Source organism: Athene noctua, chromosome 5 (genome assembly GCF_965140245.1).
Source record: "Athene noctua chromosome 5, bAthNoc1.hap1.1, whole genome shotgun sequence".
Classification (NCBI taxonomy): Eukaryota; Metazoa; Chordata; class Aves; order Strigiformes; family Strigidae; genus Athene; species Athene noctua.
The window spans coordinates 17,967,758-17,986,413 of NC_134041.1; the positions used below are offsets into that span (position 1 = coordinate 17,967,758).

Here is an 18,656-nt window from a genome sequence, read left to right on the forward strand (position 1 = left end):
AACCAAATCAGCAGTAGATTTTTATACTGTTTCATGTAGCTTAAGTGCATGAACTTCTCTTGGCCAAATTATATCTACACATGATTTTGCAGAATTGATAATTTAAGGTAATTCCCACTTTTTTTGCAAGCTGAGAAAAACAAATATAGGAATAACAATACTATCTTGTCCAAGTTCCCTTTTTAGGAGGAAAATAATCTTCTTTGTTACAGTTTCCTGTACTTTAACATTCTTACTAATGAATTACCGGATTTGGTCCTGAACCATTCTGTAGCAAGATTTGGAAAATTTGTACATACATTATGAAATAAAACCAAGTTACACATGGCTTCCAAGAAAATAAATTAATCAGAGCTTGTATATAAGAGAAATAGGCAGTATGGGTTATGGAGAAAAAAAAAAAAAAAAGGCGCACTTTGGCATGGTACAACAGAAGTAGGCAATATCACCAATACATCATTTTCTCATGCATATTTATAAAGATCCATATGTAAAAGCTCCCACCCACAAATGCACAACACACAAAAATGCATAGTTCTTTGGGAAATGGCTTTTGTATAATCTGATAGAAAAACTTTACTGCAGCATACTTGAAAATAGATTGAAAATTATTGCCCCACTTGGAACATTTCCTGAAATGCACTGTAATATCAGTACAAAGCTGACAGCATCAATCAGGAATCTTCAGAGATGCTTCATTTGATTTTTCAGAGCGATGAGAAAGCAACAAAGTGACTGGACCAAGCAATTCCAGATACTTACAGCACATTAATCAATTTGAAATGAACTCCTTTTGTCTGCAGCTGTAATGGTTTAGAAGACATTTCCTAAACAAATAGATAATATTTTCTTTTCTATTACAACTGATCAAACTCTGAGACACATAAAAATTTTAAAAAAAACCCACCAAACAATAGTAGTGGGGTTTTTTTTTATTAAAGAGCATGCTTACAAATGTGAAATCATGGTTACAAAAGTTCAAATAAAGCTTATTTTTTAAATTCTATCTGACCTTGGATTTGACAAAACTGTATACGGGTCAAGATTATGAAAGGGCTTCCATTACGTGAAGTTATCTAAGTATTGTTCAGACTGGTTTTCAGGATGAAATACTAGCTGAAGTTTGTATTTACTTGATGTGCAATCACTTTAACCTTGCTATGTGCACAGCAGATGTCTTCTTCACAAGACTACAGAAGCTATTGACTATAAATCTTGATAAGATAAGCTGTTCATTCCTTGCTTGTCAGAGCACTCTAAAAAGTCGCATAAAAGAAAACAATTACTGCACTGAGGCAAATACTAAATGCTGATCCTAGAGTTCTTATGGGGACTTCAATAGGACTTCTGTGCAAGTAAAACCAGCAGAAATACAACCATTGTAAGAAAGTCATTACATAGAATTCAGTTCACTTGTGAAATTTAATTCATATGAATGTCAAAACTGCAGTTGCAATTTATTCTAATCGGCACCATTTCTGAAATCTCAATAGTTAAAAAGAAGATGAAATGAGCATAATAATTCAGCTACCTCCTTTATCCTTGCATCTACCCATTCAGTCTTCAGTGACACAATGTGTGGCAAAATCAGGAGTGAAAAAGCTTGTATTCCCCATTTTATGGGGGAAGAGAGTGGCCAAGACTGTCAACTCAATAGTTTAAACTAACAAAAGCCTCCACTGAGCGCTTTCCACTATATATGGAAATAGGTTTGGAAAGCAGGTTCCATCCATGTTTCTGCTTTGTCGAGTTGATTAAGGAAGTTTGTTCTACTTACAGAAATGACATACATTACACCCAATCAACACAAGAAGGATTGAGGGGTCAGACCTCCTGTTAAGAACAGAAAGGCATGAAAAATACACAGCAGATGGTATTTTAGGCACGTGTGTCTTCAGAGTAACGGTTAAGAAAAACCTAGATGAGGTGGACTACCCTGCAGAAATGGGAAGATTATTCCATCATTTGAAGATTTATTAACATGCTCAGGGCAAAGTTTCTAATTGATCCAAAAAAAGTTTGGCATTTTGGAATTTAAATTACTTGTCTTCAGAGAACTCACTATAAGGAGAGAAGTTTTATCTTCTTACTCTCCATCCACAAGGTGAAACAGAAAGCCACAATTCCTGTTATTTCAGTCATCTACAAATGAACTTTCTAGAAATGCAAACCTTTTACTTATAAGATGCTGAGCTGCTGCTAAACTTTCTGAAGTTGATAAGCAGTCAGGCTATTTTCTAGGGCAAAACTGACTTTCTGTGGGATAGTAATTCACTAACGCTAAGCATCAAAAGATGCATTGTGATTGAAGTTATTTTTTACAGGATCCCATGCTTTGGCTTACAACATTCTACAGCCTTTAGACATCTGGGAATCTCAGAACAAGCAGAAAAGTTATCTGCAACCCTACCTTAAAAGAAGACTTAATGGATAAAATAACCAAATAATTGGCCAATCACACAAGAATGCCATATGATAGTACCACCTTTAAAGCATATGTACATAGAGACAGGCCTCAAAAAACGTTAGAATTACAATACATATGCTGTTCAGATAATCTGCATATACTCAGTCCAATAAGACGGATTTATTGAATTCATACAGAGGATTCTGCACTGGCAAGACCACAGTCACCATTTGTGTGCTACAGTTCAGTCTCCTTTGTCTTCATGCTGTTGGCAAAGCCTTCTGAAAACCAGAGATTCCCTACTGCACTTTCTGAATTAAAAGAAACAGAAATTACAGAAGTATGCAATCTCTGCTACATCTCCTTTAATATTTAATTAGCCATCCAATCAAAGAGTGAAACGAAGAAAAATTATATGACTAATTGAACATCCACCTGGAGAAGATATGTGATGATAACAATCCAAGTGACCACAGAGACTTAACACAAGTCATGAAAACAGCCATTCTTTGGTTTCTTAGAATCAAAACTTAACAGATCTGCTGTTGCTTTTCCTAGCTTTCCCTCCCACCCTTCCCAAATTTCTTTTCAGCAAACTAATTCCCATTCATTTTTGCCAAGTCTTCAAGCTTTTACTAAGTTAGAAAAGCATAACATATCTCTTTTCAGAGACCTCAGAGTCCATGATTTTCCATATCCTCATGAGTGGTAGACCCTACTATCTGAGCACTGACTCTTCTTTCATAATTGCTGCACACAGTAAAGCAATTATTCTGAGACTTTTTCAAAGTCACCTCTTGTATAGAAGAGAAGAAAATAGCCATAAGATCAGATATGTAACCTTCTGAGAACATGAAGTTACATGGTGACAATGTTGTGGGTGAGCCATAGGTCTTTAACTGGAAAGCTTACCTAATAGACCTAAAAACAGCACACTGAATAAATGTGATGGTGCACATGAAATCCATGATGCAGACCTATTTGCAGGAGAATACATGCAGAAGTAAGTGATTACTGTCTTACAGCAAATAAACATGGCATAACATTATCTTTAAAGGAAACAAATTTCAAAGTTAAACATGAGCTATCCATCCTTCATGGCAAAGCATCATATCAGCCTTAGAAAACAATCTCATTGCTAGAAAGCCACAGGCATTGTTTCTATTTCTCAGTAAGTTAGGTGCATTTCCTTTAGCCTTGTTGGACAGCTATACTGCCTCCTAGTACATTTTTGTAACGTAGCACAAGTCTGTTACCTGTTAACAGATACAAGAACATATGATCCAGATCCATCTGCCTTCCAGACTCCTTAATTGTTCACATACAGTAATTTCCAACGTTTAACTTTGGTTTGCAGAAGACATACTGATACGTGTACAGCTGTATCTGTATGTATTTCTCTGCCTCAGTTACCACAGTGGCTTTTTTTGGACCTTTAATCAGAGGTTAAATACCATCTCTTGCATGTTGCGGGCACCATATATAGACTTTTTCCAGAAAAGTGTTATTAAATACGATCTGTGTGCTTCAGAAACACATCCATTTGTTCTGTTGGAGCTTCAGCTGACAAGGTTGATGACAAACCTTTATTTTTTTAAGCACCATATTCCCCTCTCTAGCACACACATACACTTGTTCAAACAAACAGCAAATTATTTTCATGCAAGTCGGTCAGTACCTTTTTTCCAGAAATTTGGATAGTTTCTACAGCATATTCATTTGACTTAATTCAGATGTTAATGCTTCCAGATAATACTTCTCCAAACCAGATACACTTCCATGACTTTCATGCTTAGTGCATGCTTAGCTCACAAATTTCCTCTTTGAAAGAGCTTCCACAGAAAAAAATTCAAACTTCAACTAACAAGCAGCACAAGTTTCAAAGGAAAAAAATTTAAAACCCCAAATATTGCTACATTTCCTATTAAGCTTAATTCCCTCATGCATACTAGTACTCAAACACACCACTACAGTCCACAAGGAGCCATCCAAAATGTCCAGTTCTACACTAACCCACAAATCTAATGCTAAACCTGGAAAATAGACTGAAATATGCTACTTCTAATAGACGTTTGCCTGAATTGGAATCCCTTGTTCTTTTCTATTCCAGATCAGTTTGCAAACTGTAACCCAGCTCCTACTCATGGGAGAGGAGAGAAAACTTAAAGCCCACATTTCTACTTTGGGAGAATAACAGAACAAAATTCAGTTTAGAGGAAAAAAAAAAAAAAAAAAAAAGAAACAATTGAAAAAGATAGAGAGTCCTTAAACACCTAAACTTTTTCCTACTATGCCTGGCTTATATCTCCAGCTGCCAGTCTGTCAAGTCTGACAATAACTGCTGTGATAGAAATCTGCTAAAGAAAATCGGATGCTGCAACAGCCTGTTTAATGAAACAGTGGGAAGCTCACATTAGCAATAAACACAGGAAGTGTGAGAAGTCTTGGCAAAAGCCAAGTAAACTGCCACTTTTCTGCTCTGTACTTGAGCAGTCTTTTTTATTACTTTACAATAGAGCAGAGAAATTCAGGACTTCTACACGTGGATTCATAAGTATGTTAATGTAATATACCATGTGATTCCACCTGTTTCAGAATAAGAATGATTTATTCTGATCCAGATATTCTGCTTCTAAAGCTTTGATTCATAATTTCATGGAAACATGAATGAGGACATGGAAAGCTTGCTGGACTGGAAATATGCCTTTCAATGTGGACTTCTGCTTTGGTAGCTGTAAATCTGGAAAGAAGCACCAAAATAGTCCATGATCTATTCTGCAGTCACAGAAGAGGTGTAATGAAAATCATTTCAGATTGGGACAATATTGGGACTGAAATTATTCCTGAAGATCCTATGGTATCAGAGGTTAAAAAACAAACAAAAAAACCCTGAGTAGAACAACTGAGTAAAATGGTTTTTATCTGTCAATATGGAAATATGTATAAGACAAGAAGTCACATACTGGTTTTCTTTGTTCACAGTACACACCAGTGAAAAGGACATTATTTATTTCTAATTAGAGGTGGATCTGAAAAATCAGTCATTTTCAGTTAGCTTAGAGGAAGGAGGCCAACTATGGAAACACTACAGGAGTTGGAATATCATACTCAATAAGAAACACATGAAGTAAGGTTTGGGAGGGAGTTAAACCTGACTGAACTAGAAAAATGCATCTGTGGTAAGAATACACTGAAAACAAAAGAATCCCCAAAATGTTTACATATGTTTCTTTTGGGGAGATAGCATCTATGTGGTAAAGAAAGCTCGAATGCTTAGTAAGACTAGATTTTGTACATCCAAAATGAATACCTTTAGAGTTTAGCCATGCTTGGAGATCTGGAATCACTTTCTGATTAAGTAGTTAAAATCATAGTTATTTGCCCAATTAAGTCAAAAAATCCAGCATTAAGCTTATGAAATAAGTAACCTGATGGAGTAAACAATTTAACATCAAAATGCCACAGGACAGACTGACAGCATCAAAACTTCATGGTCTTGGTCTCATTAAGAAGGTGCATGAAACCAAAACCTTTAGAAATCTGGGCAAAAAGCAAGCTCTTCAAGTGCAGAATAAAACTAAAAAGCCCCAACGACTCCGCAAGTCATGAACTGTCCTATGGCAGCCATTCATAGAAAATGCTCAGCTGTCTCAGGATCAACAAATAGGTACTCTCAGTAACTTGAAAAACAATAAAAAGCCCTCCACTTCTGTATACGCCCATAACATTTTTTAAAAGGCATTTTCTGCCAGAAACCAAGGATGCATTATAAGATTGAGGATGAAGAATAAAAAGAAAGTGGTCAATACTAAGTATTTACACTGCCTGTAGTTAACATTAAGGTTCTGATGAGTACGTTTTGAAAAAAATAGAAGAGTATACATTAAATATCCATTCCTTCAATGTACAGTTTGAGAGACTGTTTCCTGAGACTGCTGTTGTTTGGCTTACACTTGAAACAAATAGGTTTCATCAGAAAAATAAGGCATTCTGCATGGGATGACGAGTACAACAGTTTAGACATATTTCAAGATCAAAATCAGTACAAAAGCACAACAAAGCAACTACAGAGAAGAGCAGAATCACACCCAGTACAAACCAGTACAAATCATCATAACGCATACTCTGACAATGTATCTGCCTCAGGAAACAAGAAAGAGTAAAAAGATTCCATATATATGTATTTAATTCATCCAAAGGAAGTTTCTACAGTTTTAGGATAAAGCAATCTCAAAACTCTGGAGTGTTCAGTACTGTAGTATACACTTAAAAAGTTGGAAATCTGAATAATTAAAAACCAATTATAATTAATAATAATTTAAAAATATTATCTGCAGAAATCACACTCTTCAGAAAGAATAGCCCAAAATCCATCAGGCATTAGAAAAAGAGATGGGGTACACTGACTTTATTGCCTGAGAAGGCCTTAGCTATGAGGTTCTGTGAAGAACCACAGAAGATGAAAAAGCACCGTTCCAATTCAGAGCAATGTTAATTATTTGTTCATGCACTATCATCAGGATGTGTTACCTCGTATTTCAAACACCACAAGTTAAGCCAAAGGTGTAACAGCTGAGGTTAAAATGCATACTGCAAGGAAACTTTAGTTAGCATGTAGGGAAGTTATGCAATTGTGATATTTAATGGGTTCATTTGCCTGGGAAAGGAAGATACGAACAGTGATCTGCAATTTTAAGTGACTAACCTAACTGAGGAGAGGAAGTCTGGAAAAGTGCATTACAAGGTTTATGTTCCATTATTCAACTGAATAATAATAACAACAGTCTTGGAATAAAATGCAGCTCTTCTGGTGTTATAGAGCAGTTTCTTAATATAAAAGGAGTATTCAGACATGGAACTGAGAAGAATTGACAATTAATCTACCAGGAAATTAAAGGTGTAAAAATTATTTATAACAGATTAGCCAAAACTGAAAAATTAATGACAAAAGTAAAGGACAGGGAGTCAGCAAGTCCAGTGCATCTGTTACATTATCAAGAACAGCCATATTTATTTTTTTTAACCTAATACTTACCATTTGTTTTAAAACTATTTTAGTTCTTTTTTTTTTTTTTCTTGCTTTCAGTTTTTAAATATTTTTGGGTTTCTGCAGGACTTCAGCTGCATCCTGCACAGTTTTGAACTCCACTCAAGAACGGGAAAAACAACAGCATGCAACCACCCTGAAATCGATTCATTGTTCTATGATCTTGCATTCTTAAGCGTCTGAGTTCCCCTTAAAGCCAGCTGCACAAGGGATTGCAGCAGCAGGCAGAGGGAAATATGCAAGCCTCCTCAAGATCTGCCTTCTTTTTTGTCAGTGTGTCTTTTTCAAGGTGTGCAAAGGAAGCAGGCATCAGACATGTCTGGATTAAGCCTTTCCTTGAACTTTTTCTTTTCAAATTTTCTCCCTATTTTCATGACTGGGAAACACAGGGTTTTTCACCTTGATTGGCATAAGAATTCTAATTGCTTATAAAGTATATGGACATTAACAAATCATTCAATTAGTTCATTATTATTACAAAAAGTAGTATTAGTGCCAGGTGTGAATGAAACAATCTGCAATAGAAATCTCATGCTAGAATGCAAGATGCATCTCATCATGCTGTACTCAGTACATGATTCACTGTGTATTTTAATTCTTGCCAAAGAATCAGAGACTTCATCTTTATTATATTAATTATTTATACAACCCTGCGTCTCCATTTTCCCTCTCAATCCCAAGGAGAACTCGAACCAAAGGTATTAAGGCACTAAAACCCAGTTCTCAAAAGCAGTTCAGCCACTCGGACATGCAAGGCTTGCTTCCACTTAAGTAAACAGCAAAAATGCTCTGAAGTAACTGGAAGGAAATCAAGGTTTGTACTTTGTCACATGTGGAGTTCCCTTGGCAGAGGACTTCCCATGGAAAAGAAGAATTCAGTCTTAAATTGTTGAAAGGAATTACCATTACCAAAGAATAACAATCACCAAAGAAAAAATAGCAGTTTTAACAGTTTGCCACTAGATGGAGCAATTTAATATTAAAACCTCTATATAGAAAACCCTCTTGACGTTTCAGATCTTTCATTAATGCACCTTCACCATTACCAAATTTACATTTTTTTTTTCCTTTTTATGCTAAGGACACTTATAAGTACTGTGTCCTTGCAGATTATGAAAGTAAGAAGGAAGCTGCATATGAATAAACACAAATGTTTCTATATTTTACCTGCATTACAGCAAAGACTGGAAACAATGTGAGGTAAACTGAAGTTCTAAAGCACCTCAGTTAAAATACTGATTTCATCTACCCACCAATCTACACCACATAATCTTCAGGAACATTAGGCATTAAGAAATATTAAGCAGTTTATCAGAGTAGTATATTCTCTATTCACCAGACACCAGAACTTTTTGCCAGCAAAGATTATTCCAAACTAGAAGCTTTAAGTCTACCCTCAACCTTACCTAACTATTACTTATTTAGAATTTTTTTATATTTTAATATGAAACCTGAGAATTAAGATTTTGTACTGGCACATGAGAAAAGACTCAACCTCATTAGACTGAGTCCCAATTTACACCAGTTGTACCTAAGCCTTTTGTCACTGTATGACGAAAAGTTGCACCTATGACTACCTAAATTTGAAATATTAATTTAGAGCAAGAATTTACAGTTGTTGCTATCCAAAATACTTCCTGGTAACATCCATCTATACCTTGTACAGGTGAAGCATATGTTTAAAAAAACAAAACAAGTGTTGTTGCTAGATGAAGCTCTGAGGCACCAAAGGAAGTAAATCCTCAGTGATTACATGGGTCTTACAATCCTTCTTAAATACTGGATTTGCTGGGAAAAGAGGAAGCAATACAGTTAAGGACAGGCCACGAATGGCAACCCCCAACTGACCTCAGCTTCACCTTTTTCTTTTAAAATTACTTCTGTTGTATTATACTTATTAAATATTCCTATTTTTGAAGTATGATTTGATACTCTGAACATTATGAAAACAAGTTACTGTCTGCTGTATCTAAAGTCTGCATGCCTCATAATACAGTATACAACTTTATTACCCTGACTATTATTGCACATTTTGAATGTTACATCAACTTCTACCTGCACAGCAGGTGTAAATAACAACTGGATTTACTGTTGTGTTTAGGTCCATGGTGAAAAGACATGCTTTCAGTGTCGAAATGTGGTGCTTTCTTCTAATATTTGTTACTATTAGCTATCGTGATTAATAAAAAAACCCAAACACTGGGCTGCTTATGCAGCTCTTAAGGTAATTACACACTTCTGTCCTATATAATTCAGCCACGATTCCAAAAAGACTGAGGACATATCACTGATACGTCCCCATCATCATTATGACCACATTCAGCTCAGGTCCAGTTCAGCTAAACTCTCCTACTGCAATCAAATAGTCTTTAAGGACACTGCAGTGCAAGACTGGCCTACTAGACAGATCTCAGGATGGAGAGAAAGAATATAGGACAGGAGGAGGGTAAACCTTATTATTTTATTTTTAGATTACTACACTTCAATTTCATGCTTTGCTCCATCACTGCACTACTTCCAGTAAGGGGTGTGGGGGTAGGGTGGAGTGTTGTAGGAACAGACAGAAGAAAGCAAAGAACAAGAGGAAAAGAATGAGAGCACACCGAGTAAGGCATTGCACTACTTAGAGTCATTGCTAACACTTGTGTAAAAGCTGCCTTCATTAAAGCTAACATGTCAACACTGAAGCAACCAGAGAGGTAAAGGAATTTAAAGAAAATCCAGGTGATCACATTTCAAATATCTACCCAGCACATTTCAGCCTTCTCTTGCATTAACTCCTCCTCAGTGTTTGCCTCTGGCTGAATGCTCCTTGACAGCACAGATACAGAAAACAGATCAAGGCTCCAAAACATTTTTCCACATGTTCTTCAGTAGCTTCTAGCCTCATTTTTCTTACAAAGAAGAAACAAGTTCACTAACTGCAAACTACCTGCCAGGCAGCAAACCATCTTGAAAGTGTTTTAAATTTCTACTAGAATATTTCATTATGTGATGATAATAAATGGCTCAAATCTGAGGTCATACTGACAGTGTGGGATTTCAATGAATGCATTTCAAGATACTTTGAAACTAATTAATTGGTTCAGTTTAGTCCTTTAGACATCCGGTGTTTGCTCTATAACATAAAAACAGGCTAACAAAAAAGTGCATTACACTTTGAAAAAAAAAATCACTGGCATCTATGTATTTAAGCAAATTAAGAGAAGCACAAGAATTTAATTGTTGCTGTTCTTTCAGTTACCCAATCATTTCACTTTTCATTCAGAAGAGACATCACACAATTAATTGAGGTTTAAATGAGATTCCTATACTGGAGACTAGTTGCTTTCTACATTGTGTCTTTTCAGGCAACATGAGAACATCAACAGATTTATTCACACAAAATGCCTTTGAATATCCTAAAGATGCGTGAAAGCTTCAGTTAGAGCTAATTTAAAAGGTGTCCCAAACACAATGTGATTAATTTCCCTGCTCCCAGCTATCATGACCATCCCACTCCAAAGGGAGGATGGGGGGAATAGAAAATAAAAAGAAAGGAAAAAAGAAGGGGGGGGTGGGGGTGGGGAAGAGAGATAGTAGTCTTCCTTCCTCACTTACAGTTTAACAGTGGTTTACTAAGTGGAATACACTGTAACAAGCCATCTCTGAACCACAAGGTTCAAAAGCAGCAGAACACGAATCAAGCAACGTAAAGCTGCGCTGAATGACCCGAGAGCAAGTTTGTTTGCCATACCATGAGAATAGAATTGGGGCTGGGGGAAGACACGGAGCCAAGAGAAGAAAGAGTGAAGGGGAAGCAGCAACATACTTGGTAACAGCACTAACATTTTTTGAATGTGTCTTTCTCTTGATATTGTTTGATGCAACTGTCATTTTCTCTGAAAGTTGTTAAAGTCTCTTTTCTCCTGAGGATGTCAGTCCCAGCAGAGCAAGGAGAATGCAATTATAGCTAGCTATAAACCTGCCTGGTAACTCTCTTGTTTTAAGTGTTCATTAGATGAAGACAGATCTGGCCTTTTAATTCAAAGACATTGCATACTAAGTACAAGTTAATAACTACTTAGGACTTTAATCCCTGACAGAGTTACATATGCAGGCTACTGTCTCTGAGAGGAGATAAAGACATGGAGAGAAAAAACAGCAATCAAGTTAATCATGACCAAAAATCATTACCATCTAAGACTGAGTGTCTGATGAAGTCTGTTTCAGAATCATTTGGTGTAGTTTATAATGTCCACAAATATTAGAGCTAAAGAAAACTTTGATGGATGGACACTACATCACCAGATATGGCAGTGCAGCTGTACATATTTTCAGGCAAAGGACTCAGTTCCTGTTTCTGCCAGTCTTTACTGTAGATTTCAAATCAGCAAATTAAAATTGGTTGAGGACAACCAAAAGTTCATGAGTCACACACATCAACTTCCACAACATAGGGTGAGACCAGTCTGTCAGTACCATGATGTAGGGAGGAGAATGGACACATCCTTCTACCTTTTGCACATCCTGCTCAGGGAGCTGCTAGCAAATCTGCAGTCTAGTATTGCTGGCAGTAACAGACTTTCCAAAGGCAAGTCAAATCCCACCTTAGAAGCATGCAAGAGTCATCCCTGCAGAAGCCTTTCAGGCACTGATCTCCTGCTTAGCTGGGATTTCTCTGGGGATGCCCATGTCTGACTCATCCTCTGCAATACATTTCCCTTTTCTCCAAATGCAGACTGGGACTTCAGCTATGTTATGACTCTCAAACTCTTTGAGTTTTTTTTATATGGCAAAGCCTTTTATTTGATTTTTCTAGAATCATGGAAAGTTACACACCTTAAAGCTGCATGTGAAAATCCTTCAATTATCTCCAGAGCCGCAATTTTCTAATGTCTATTCATAGCAAAGTCAGTGTTCTTCATAACAGGGTAAGAGATTCTGAATCACTCTTGAATGCATCTTGCCTTGTTTTTATAATGAACTAAGGTACTTTATTTTAGCCACCATTTGAATCAGTGTGCTTGCAATTGACAGAAATAAAGCAATGAGACCAGGAACTATCTAATGGTATAGTTACATTGCTTTTACTGATCTCTTAACTACATTCTTAGAAAATAAGGCCTTGATATTACCAATGCTGCACCAGACCCTATTCAATTCAGTGGATTCAATGGAAGCACAGGAGTCCATCTGTGCAGAGATCATTGCAGAAACAACACCGAGTATGTTAAGCTTGATCCTATAATCAAGTTTAATTAGAATCACTGGGACTTAGCATAGGTGTAAAGATCTATCATGCTGATCCACTTGTAGGATCATAGCCTTAATGTAAAGACATAAAGCATTTTGTTATTACTTTAAATAATCCAAGTTGATCTCCTTTAAAGACATGAGGTCTGATCTTACAGCTGGTTCTGCACAGGTAGGGCCCTTCCTCTCCACGGAGTTCCCCTGACATTAACTGGCATAAGGCAGATTTTCCCTTGCAAAAAAAGGAGGGAAAAGAATAGGAGGCAGTAACAGGAATGAACCTCCTTCCCCTGGAGCACTCTTTTCTCACTGACTGCAAGCCTTCCCAGGGTCCAGAATTAATAAAACAGATAGTAAGATAAGGTTTGTTGCACTCCTCATAGCATCTGCCTACTTGGCTGGGTGATATGCCTACATCTAGCCCTGGGTAATAGTACGTAAATACAGAAGACAAATTTATCTAGAAAGTGTGCACAATTGCTAGCAGGGTCATGATTACATCACAGTAATCCCCTCAAAAGTTGTAAGATTAACCGTGTAATTAAAAGAGTAATAAAGGGATCGTTTAAAACTATGCAAAATTTGCAAGTACCACAAGAGCTAAATAAACTTACATAGTTATTTTAGTTTTCTGTTTATGACACGTGATCATCTCATCCTCCTCACTATCAGTGGTACATCAGCAAGACTCTCAGAGCTCTCATGTTCTCTCTCAAGAGTCTTTTCTTACATGGAATTCTCTTCAAGAAATCTAAGTGAAAGGTGGGTAATTAACTTCTAAGAAATACTATGGAAGTGAGTTTTCAAGAAAGGAAACAACATTCTCAAGCTAAACACATTAAATTATCCACACCTTTGATTTTTTTTTCTTCTTCTGTTTGGCATTTGCTTTAATAAACATCAGCAAGTTGCTGGTCTAAGAAAGATTATTATAATAATTTCTTTATCTCAAAGTTTAACCTGATCTAGACACAATTCTTTCTAAATCTATTGCAAGATTTAGTATTGGAAGCTCTTTAAAGCAAAGCTTTCTCCTATTCCCACAATGATTTGAGAAGAAAAACGGGAAGATGAAAAGTACTTCTTCATTAATATACTATTTTTTTCAGCATCACCAAGCTGAAATAAACAAAGAAGGCAAAAACCTATACAATCTCCCATCTCATTTTTCCCATGCTTTATAGCTCCAGGATTTCATAAGGTTTTCAGAGGATCCAACCTAGAAAAAGAACTATGGGAATGCAAGAGTAACACTGCTATATCTGGAAGTCAGGGAGAACAAATGTTTACATTATTGTATCTGTTGTGTTGCTTGGAGTTTTTTAAACTCATGTTGGGACTACATTTCTTTTACCTGATTTTCTTCATTCCCAAGGAAAATAAAGAAAATGTTATCCTAAACTAGACTTGAACTGTGAATTTTAGCATTCCTACTTTGAGAGAGAGCAAGAGAAGGATTTCCTTTAACAGGTATCAATATTACTTGCAAAATTAAATAGTCTTTACCCTGAAAAGGTCACTAATTCCTAGAGCTTGTTCTGTGCCTAAAAAGGTGGTGGACTGGCCTAGTACTGCTCTGCCCCCACTACTCACCTACTAACACAGTGCATGTAGTATGGTACCTAATTTCTTCCTTCCCAAGAGTTTCATTAGCCCATACCCAAGCATGTCTCTACACTGTTGTCCCTCTAGAATACATTACTAATTTAAACAAGCAAGATTAACCAGAAGCTTAAATAAAAGCTTACTTTTTCCTAGTAGAGTCTTGCTGGTAGTAAGTATAATAATAATTAACACTATATGGTGTTCTTCACATGTCTTCAATTCTCTTTCTATATGCATCACCAAGTGATGGCAAGCTCTTCCTTAGATGATACATAGGACTAGTTAGACCTATTCTAAAAAACACCCTAGATTTTGTTTACAGTATCCTGGATACTTTTCTGAAGAGTTCTGTACTATGCTCAGGGGTTCACAAGATGTGCTTTGTACCAACTGAAATACTGGAAGTCTCAACTATTGACTTTCCCAGGTCTTTGGGACAAGACTTTTGTTATTATAACGCAACCTGAAGAAAAGAAATAATTAAAGGCATTAGCCAATGGTACTGACATGTCTTTCTTTCAGTTTGCTTTTCTAGCATGTTATTTGAGTGTAGGGAATGAGCTAACAGAATAATGGCTGAAGAAATAGCATGCAGATATTTTAAGGCATGGGCTGAACTCAGGATTCCATATAATGCTAAATTCTTGGACTTACGTACTTAACTGCCTTCTATTTTGGGACTCACTCGGAATGTTCTCTCTTGCTCAACAATGCACTGTCACAGTACTTAAATGTAGAGCTACAGTTTTCCAGCACTGCCTTGTGTTTTCCAGACTCTGGAGAAGAATAATTAAGTATCAGAGATCTAGCTAAGCTAATGTTGTTTTTTCAGACCAGCTCCCTTTTTGATTCCTGTACCACTACACTTCTATCAAAGAATCTATGACTTTGTCCTTCCAAGTTGTGTAAATAACATAGGGAACACAAAAAAGGTTATAGGTTCTGTCTTGACAGGGTTAACAATATGTTTTAGGCTACACTCAACCAGCAGGTAGGCTAAGCATGAACTTAAGTCAACTGCCTGTTTCAGACAGAATCTCGAAGCCTCACTAACTTTGTTGACACCCACTCATATATCTATGAATATTCTTTGGGGCACAATCCATGTTTCCCTCTGATCACATCTTGTAAATCTTGTAAAAATATACACGCTAGTACATTGGCTCCTTTGCAATGGGAGCAGGCTAGTAGGTGCGCTGCAGTAATGGACCACATACATGCTGACAAGTATGAAGTCACTAACAGTCATCCAGTCAGTTCTGATTACTTCTATATATCCTTAAATACCTGTTCTCAAAAAAAGTTACATGAATTTTAAATATAGTTTGGCATCATTCTATCATGCTCAGAATGAGAAATTATGGTCTGTCTTTGTCCCCCAACCTTCTGCTGCAATGTGCCCAAAGCTGTACCATTGCTCCACAAATAAAGCCTTTGGACATGTGACTGCTAAACTAAAACTACTTCATACAACTGACAGCAAAGCTGTGCTAGCACAAATTTTACTGGATAACATGAAACTTTAGCTATGGGAAAAATTGAGCCATGAAGTCTGGTGAAGAATAAACCCCACAGAGCCTTTTTTACAACTGAATCATATGAATGATTTCTGAAATTCTCCTTCTTTATACATAAGGTATGAGTGACTCTTGATGACAAAGATGTTTACCTGATGCTCAGACAAGTGACCTACGTGCCCTGCCAAATTAGAATTCCTCAATTAGTTTAAAATTGCAGTAGGAAAAAAAAACAACTCAAGAACCCAAACTGAATTTGAGTTCACATTCATCACTGAAGGTGTATACTTCAAAAATTTTATCCAAGGGCTCAGCCAGTTCCTGATACAATTTAACACAATTTAGCCTCTGATGTTTTATATTCCTTTGTGATACGTAAGGCATTTTCCTTGCTGGTTGCTGTTATGTACTAATGCAGCAGCAGACAGTAATTAAAATCTTGCATTAAAACTCTGTTAACCCCAGATTTATGAACTTTTGATATTCTTTGTAAAATATGGACTGTTATACAACTGGCAGGTAAATTTTTCCTCCTCTTTCCCCTTTTCCTCCCAGCCTGTAATTGGCCACACAGAACAGAAATGAAGCCATTGGCTTCAAGTGGACTAAGTCTATATGTAGATTTGTGTATGTGAAAGATTATGAATCATATCAACAGTTACTTCACTACAAATCAGTCAAAAAGTCTAATTTCTGTAAATATGTGCACTGTTACTGTAAAATTTATGTAAGATTAACTGTCTGCATATGTTCATAAATTTCTTTTGTACTGCATGACAGACAGTACTTGACTTGCCTGGTTTGTTTGGTGCTCAACAGTGGAAGTTTAAGATCACTTAAAACGTTTCAAATTTGCTAGGAATAGCAGTGGTAACAATGTTTACTTCTTCCATTCCCTTTTACCTCAAAAAAAACCCCAACTCTCCAAAATTTAACTTGCAGTTCTAGAGCAAACAGACTACTATTGGCCTGTAGCCATACAGAGATGTACTAGCATAAACAGAAGAAATGCTGATGCTTGGATGAAGATGAATCTATTAAAAATACCTCATCTTATATGAGTTTGACTTGAGCTGCACAGATAAAAAAGCAGTTTTAACTGCTTCCACATGTTTTTTTGCATGAGTTCCAATTAACCCAATGTAACATCCAATATCAAGGTAGAATGAGAATGCATGTGCGTATGGACTAGCCAACTGAAAGTATGTTTATGAACAGGTGAAAAAAACCCAACCGACACAGGCAGGAAACAGAATAAATGCTAGTGTCACATGCTGCCCAGAGGGAAGAGAAACCGTTTCCTCCCAGACCCTCAAACTACCTTTGAAGCTCTCAGAAGCTCATTACTCTGCAGACTGACTGAACAGCGCCAACCCCCCCAGAACTCACCGAGCACCCCGAGTACATATCTTTAGCCCTTTAAACTAATAAGAATGGTATTAACAGCCCCCACTCACCACAACCTCCTGGGCCACTGCTCCCGGTCCCCAGGGCGGCAGGTGGCTGCCCTCTCTCCGGGCGCTTGAGACAAGCATGACCTCTCCTTCCTGAGCTAGCTGCCTTTGCTAAAAAACGGCCAGACGGTTCTACCTGTCTCCTAGGCCCGGCGGAGCAACCCCCAACACCAGGGACGTGCCACCCAGCCCCCTCCCCCCGCCACCACAGGAGGAAAGGCCAGGGCTCCAGCGCTGGAGCTTTGCGGAACGGGGAAGCGCCGCCAAGGGGAGCGCGGCGAGGCGGGAGGGGAGGCGGGAGGCGGCGAGGGGGCGCGAGGGGCCGGGGCGCGCGCGCGCGCACCCTCCCTCCCGCGCCTCGCGCCGCTGTGCCCGCGGGGGGGCGGGGGCGGGCTGCCGGGCGCCTCAGGGGAGCCCGCGCTTCCTCCCCCACCATCACACACGCTGTCACGTGCCCCGGGAGCCGCAAAGCGGCGACGCTTTTGCGACAGGGTGACAGCCAAATGGTGCGACATCCCCGGCGGCCGCAGGAGCAGCAGCCGCGGCGGCCGAGCGCTGCCAGGGCCGAGCGCCGCGCCTGGGTGGGGGAGCGCACCGCGGCCCGGCGGGGACCGCACCGCACCGCGCCCCAGCGCCCGGCGCGACCCCCATGAGAGGAGGGGGGGCGGCGGCCCCGGCCCCTCCCGCGTCCCCCTGTCCGCCCGAGCACGGAGCGCTCCCCCCGCCCCCGATGCGCCCTTAGTCCCGGCCCCGGACCCGCCTCCCTCGCTCCCCTCCCCGCCGGCGGCGGCGGCAGCAGCAGCAGCAGCGTCCAGGTGCGGACTTCAAACCCCAGCGCAATGGCGTCCAACGCGGCCGAGAGGGAGATCCTCTTCACCGAGCTCCAGGTAAGCGGCGGCAGCGGCCCTACGGGCGCCGCCCCAGCCCCGCGCCGCTCCTTCGCGGGGAGGATGGAGGAGCCGCCGCCGCGCCCCGCCGCCCCCTGCCCGCCGCTCGGCGCGGGGCGCCCACCCCACCCTGCGGCCGGGCCGGGGAGGCAGCGGAAGCCCGTGCTCACCCCAGGCCTCTTCCCGCTGCTCTCCCCCGGGAGCGGAGACGCCGCCGCCCGGTCACGGCCCCACCCCACTGCCGGCCGCGACCCGCTTTTGTCTGCTGTCGGCTCCCTCTTTCCCCGCGCCGAGCGGCCGCGTCCCTCCAGCAGGGCCTGCCCCGGGCCGCGCCCCCCGCCCCGGCCGCGGCCCCGCTGTCTGGGGAGCGCCCTCCGCCAGCGCGGAAGCTGCGCGCTCCCGCCGGAGCGGCGGCCGGTAGCTCTCCCCCCCCGGCCCGGGCACGGCGCTCGTCAGGGCCCGGCCGGAGGGGCTCCCGGTAGCCCCCGCTCTCCCCCCCCCCCG

The 18,656-nt window shown here is 39.8% G+C and overlaps 1 protein-coding gene and 1 long non-coding RNA gene across 3 annotated transcripts in view; one reads left to right on the plus strand and one right to left on the minus strand.

Moving 5' to 3' along the window:
• LOC141960666 (uncharacterized) overlaps positions 1-17,581 on the minus strand; it is a 255,631-nt gene extending 238,050 nt beyond the window's left edge. Inside the window, exon 1 of the long non-coding RNA XR_012633680.1 lies at positions 17,269-17,581. This is a non-coding gene — a long non-coding RNA (uncharacterized LOC141960666). The remainder of the gene's footprint in view (positions 1-17,268) is intronic.
• A 232-nt stretch (positions 17,582-17,813) lies between these two features.
• The window catches only part of PKN2 (protein kinase N2), a 58,589-nt gene continuing 57,746 nt past the window's right edge, over positions 17,814-18,656 (plus strand). For both annotated transcript variants that reach the window (XM_074906527.1, XM_074906528.1), the window contains exon 1: positions 17,814-18,152. In XM_074906527.1, coding sequence (XP_074762628.1) covers positions 18,105-18,152 — 48 coding nt within the window. In that variant the 5' untranslated portion in view covers positions 17,814-18,104. The remainder of the gene's footprint in view (positions 18,153-18,656) is intronic.